This window comes from Triticum dicoccoides, chromosome 5B, assembly GCF_002162155.2.
Source record: "Triticum dicoccoides isolate Atlit2015 ecotype Zavitan chromosome 5B, WEW_v2.0, whole genome shotgun sequence".
Lineage (NCBI taxonomy): Eukaryota > Viridiplantae > Streptophyta > Magnoliopsida > Poales > Poaceae > Triticum > Triticum dicoccoides.
In genome coordinates this window covers 530172399-530176539 of record NC_041389.1, presented here as the reverse complement: position 1 = coordinate 530176539, position 4141 = coordinate 530172399, and the positions used below count along the sequence as shown (strand labels likewise).

General features: G+C 49.9%; 1 protein-coding gene across 1 annotated transcript; it reads right to left on the bottom strand.

Moving 5' to 3' along the window:
* Positions 1-1076: 1076 nt before the first annotated feature.
* On the bottom strand, positions 1077-1972 carry LOC119306009. The gene has a single exon (XM_037582370.1). It carries the CDS (start codon positions 1845-1847, stop codon positions 1314-1316), a length of 534 nt encoding a protein of 177 aa, XP_037438267.1. The 5' UTR covers positions 1848-1972; the 3' UTR covers positions 1077-1313.
* Between the last annotated feature and the right edge of the window lie 2169 nt (positions 1973-4141).

The window sequence follows — 4141 nt, the reverse complement described above, 5'->3', positions numbered from 1 at the left end:
CAGCGAGTGTTTGTTGTCAGCTGACTGAATAAAATCTAAGACTTCTTTTTACATCAAAATAAGATCTAAGACTTAATTGTGTATAACAACTACTCTCTCCGTTTTAAAATAGATGACTCAACTTTGTACTATGTTAGTACAAAGTTGAGTCATCTATTTTGGAACGGAGGAAGTAGATGATACCCCGCATGTTGTTGCGGAAATATCTTGCAACATTTTCAGTGTGATTTGTTGTATGAAACATGACTATTTAAGTAATAATGTAAAAGGCTAAAACTGAAATAATTTATTATGTTTGTAATGTATAGTTGTAAAATGTTAATTAATTATTAATAGAATGAAAATTTCCATGCATGTTTGCATGTTGAGATGGGTATTTTTTTCATGCATGTTCCATGAAGTTGCATGTTTGCATGTTGAGGGACATATGATAGTGGGGGATGTGCCTTATCTCATGCATATTATGCGATGATGTGGCATGCTTGGATGTTGAGAGAAATACTTAGTGGGGGGCTAGCTATTTAGATATACTCCCTCCGTCCGGAATTACTTGTCGCAGAAATGGATAAAATTGGATGTATCTAGAACTAAAATACATCTAGATACATCCATTTCTCCGACAAGTATTTCAGGACGGAGGGAGTAGAAGATACAACCCTCAGGCGCTTTTCTCACGCGAAAAGATAATAATAAGAATGATAGTGTTTGTTCATTTGTGATCAACAGTGGTCTTATATGCTACTCTGCTCTTTTGCTTCAACTTGCCAAGATAATCAAGATCAAAATCCCACAACTACTAACTACTGGAGTAGGATAAAAAAAAAGAGCTACTGCCTAGACAATGAATCTCAGATGCCAAGATCATTGGCGTGTGCTCGCGAGCAAAACGCACTTGAGTCCGTACTTTACGTGCTCCTATGTGCCCAGGCGGCCGTCGAATCCCACATCAGGATCGACCAGCTCCGATCTTGTCGAATCAAAGACCTCGCATTGATGATCAAACGCGCTTGGACACCAACCCCATTGGTCATGTGTGCGCGTATAGAAATTAGAAAACGAATGGAGATAGATTCATATCATTCAAATTCAGATCACGGAGGAGGGAACTGTCAAAAGATATTTGCACTGATGAGCACGAAGTAGCTAGTTGGGTGGGCACCGGAAGCCCAGATTCAAATTCAAATTCGAAAAGTGGAGGCGCTAACCACCTTCTTCTTCTTTGTTTGTCGCTTTCTGTTTCGCCTCGGAAAAGATTGCTACGGAAATAACCCTACGACCGCGACGTAATTACACAAAAAGCCCTTTTTCAACTCCTAGTAGCCTCCGTATCCCGTCGCCTCCGACGACGGCGACTCCGACTCGCCGCCGTCGTGGTGCCTCTTCCTCTTCTTCTTCGCGGCAGGGCCGGCGGCCTTCCCCTGTCTCTTGGCGGCGTGGAGCTCCGACAGCAGGCGGTACCTCTTCCTCGCCCTCCTGTCCAGCTCCATCGACCCCGGTGACGGCGCCGTCTCCCTGGAGATCCGCGGAGGCTCCAGCTCCCCCTCGCCGACCACGGTGAGGTCCTCGGGGCACGAGCTCGCCGAGCTCCTCCTCGCCCGCGACCCAAGCGATAAGGGCGCCGTCTCCTCGACGATCCGCTCCGTCTCTTCCTTGACGAGGATCTCGCAGCACGAGCTCACCGAGCGCGGCCAGGCGATGGTCGTGGCCTTCGACGCCGCGGCGGCCGCCTCGTAGTCTCTGCTGAGCTGCAGGAGCAGGTCGGCGGCCGCCAGCTCCGCGGCCGTGAAGAGGCCCCCGAGCCAGCCGAGCTCCCACTCCAGCCCGCAGCGGACGGCAAGAGACGACATGGATGGACGGAGCAGCCGCCGTGATCGGCCGCTACACTTGGCCCCGCGGCGAGAGGAGGACGAGGAGTAGGATTGAAATGGAAGAGGAGATTTTTTTTTTCTTGTTCTGGAGATGGGTGGATGCGGATGAGAAGAAACTGGATGGAGGCGTGGGCTGCACGGGCGGCTTTATAGCGGGGATCCGGCTCGGTCGGTGTCGGGCTCGTGAGCGGCCGCGGGAGGAGACGCTGGCGCGTGGGGTCGCAAGGTTTGGGAATGGGTGGTGGTGGACGGAATCGGTCGCGCGTCACGTGAACGTTGGGTGGACTTGGACGCCGGACGCGTGGCGGCGGAGGCTGCGGGCCGAGCATATGCCGTGGGGCGTGCCTACCTGATGGATGGTGGTGATGCTCGTGTGTTGCATTCTTCTTCTTCATTGTGCCGAACTGCCGATCGTACGTGTGTGCGCTGGTGTATAAACGGATTTGGTATCCAAATAACCACCACTGCGACTAGTGGCGGGCCTAGCGATGAAATAGAGGTGCCCTCATTAAAAAAAATCAAACATAATGCAAGGGTCGTACTACAATATTTGGAATAGATAACATAAATACGTGACAAATGGTGTTCACAAATTTTCTCTCGTCAACTGTCTCTCCACGGGTGATCGCGAGGCGATCTCTCTGCCTCCTTCCTTCGCCAGTGTGGCCGCAGGTCCTTTGGCCCCTTGGCCACTGCTTTGGCTGCCCGAGGGTCGGGGACCCCGGCGACTAGATAGGATAGGCATAGTTTTTCTCGGTGGCGTTGAATTGGTAGTGGAATCGATGCCGCATTGAAATAAGATGGCTCTGCTTCTTCCCCACCCTGGTGATGCTTCAATTGGCAGTGACGGTAAGCAAGTAGCACCTGTGTCTATTGGACCTCGGTTTGATAATGTTAGGTTGTGGTGGCTGATGCTTGGCGTCTTGTCGGGCGACAACGTCGGCTGGTGCAAAGTATGCGGGTGTCTTGGAGTGTGGTGTGTGGATGGCGGCTTGTAGCGACGCTCTTCTTCTTCGACCACGTTGTATGAAGGCAATGTCGTCGGGGTCTGGCAGACTTGGGGATGATACCCGACCAACGTGCCACAAAGACTCGGTTCCATCGCCTTTGACGGACCGTTTAATTGGCTCACAAAGCAGCGTTGCAATAGAGTTCTTCTAGATCTGGGGTGTGGGGGTTGCTCGTGTCTTTCTTCGGTGGTGTCATGGTGGCGGCGGTGATCGATGATGGATGATGATTAGGTTGGGCATATGGATCTTCCAAAGTAAAGTTGTAAAAAAATATATTTTTGGAGCCTTTTGTGCAAATCTTCAAGACACTAGACCCTCTGTTTGTCTCATGGAGTGACCACACACACACACTCATTGTAATTAGTTTGTTTAATGAACATGTGGTAATTCCTCCCAAAAAATATTTGGCAGCTCGACATTTGCTGAATAAGAAGGCGTGGCGAGCCCGCGAGGGGAGGGGAGCAGGTGAGCGCGGGCCAACGTTTTCCTCGCAGAGGAGCAGGGGAGGGGAGGGGCTAGAGTAGGAGCCTGGGAGGAGCCGATTAAGAGAATTAGGTCTCTCGCCCTGGTGACGAACGGATGTGGATGAGTGCAAGAGTAGTGTTGGGTAATTGAGCTGCTACTTTTGGGCTGAAATAGGCAAAATAGTATATGACGATAGAAGTTGATTTCTCAAAATTTGAAATGGACCACTGCCCACCCGGGCGAGCCTAATGTCTACCAAGGATGACGACGATGACGGACTGGGCTCTCGCATCGAGAGGTTGTGAGAGTGTCCTTCTAGCACCATATTTGCCTCTCGCGCTTTGCGCTCTGCATGTAGAATTCATATATCTTGTTCTCTCCGTTTTCGTGCAATGAGCGAATGACAACACGTCATGCGTTGATTTCATTCTTAGTACTTTGTTATGGGGCTTGATCAGCGCTCGAGAATGCTCTGTCACCCACCGTGGCATATATTGAGGATGAAGTCACGAGGTGTTAGTTGCCGCCAAAGTCTTTTTCTTTTTTGCTTTAATTGCCAACCTACACCCATTCCCGCGTGTCAAATACGCTCTTATATTATGGGACCGAGGGAGTATCTTCTAGCTATATTTGTGCATAATGGAATTTCTTTGGGGTTGACGAGTGCCTCATATACACTGGCACACGAAAAGTATGCAAAACAATCATCTGCTAATTCCTTTATTTGGAACAAACCCCTTAACCGACTAGGATTACAATGAGCAATGGCTTAGAAGAGAAACCGACATACCCCCTCCC

Coding starts and splice junctions, on each gene's coding strand:
- LOC119306009 (XM_037582370.1), bottom strand. CDS start 1,847: ATGTCGTCTCTTGCCGTCCGCTGCGGGCTGGAGTGGGAGCTCGGCTGG.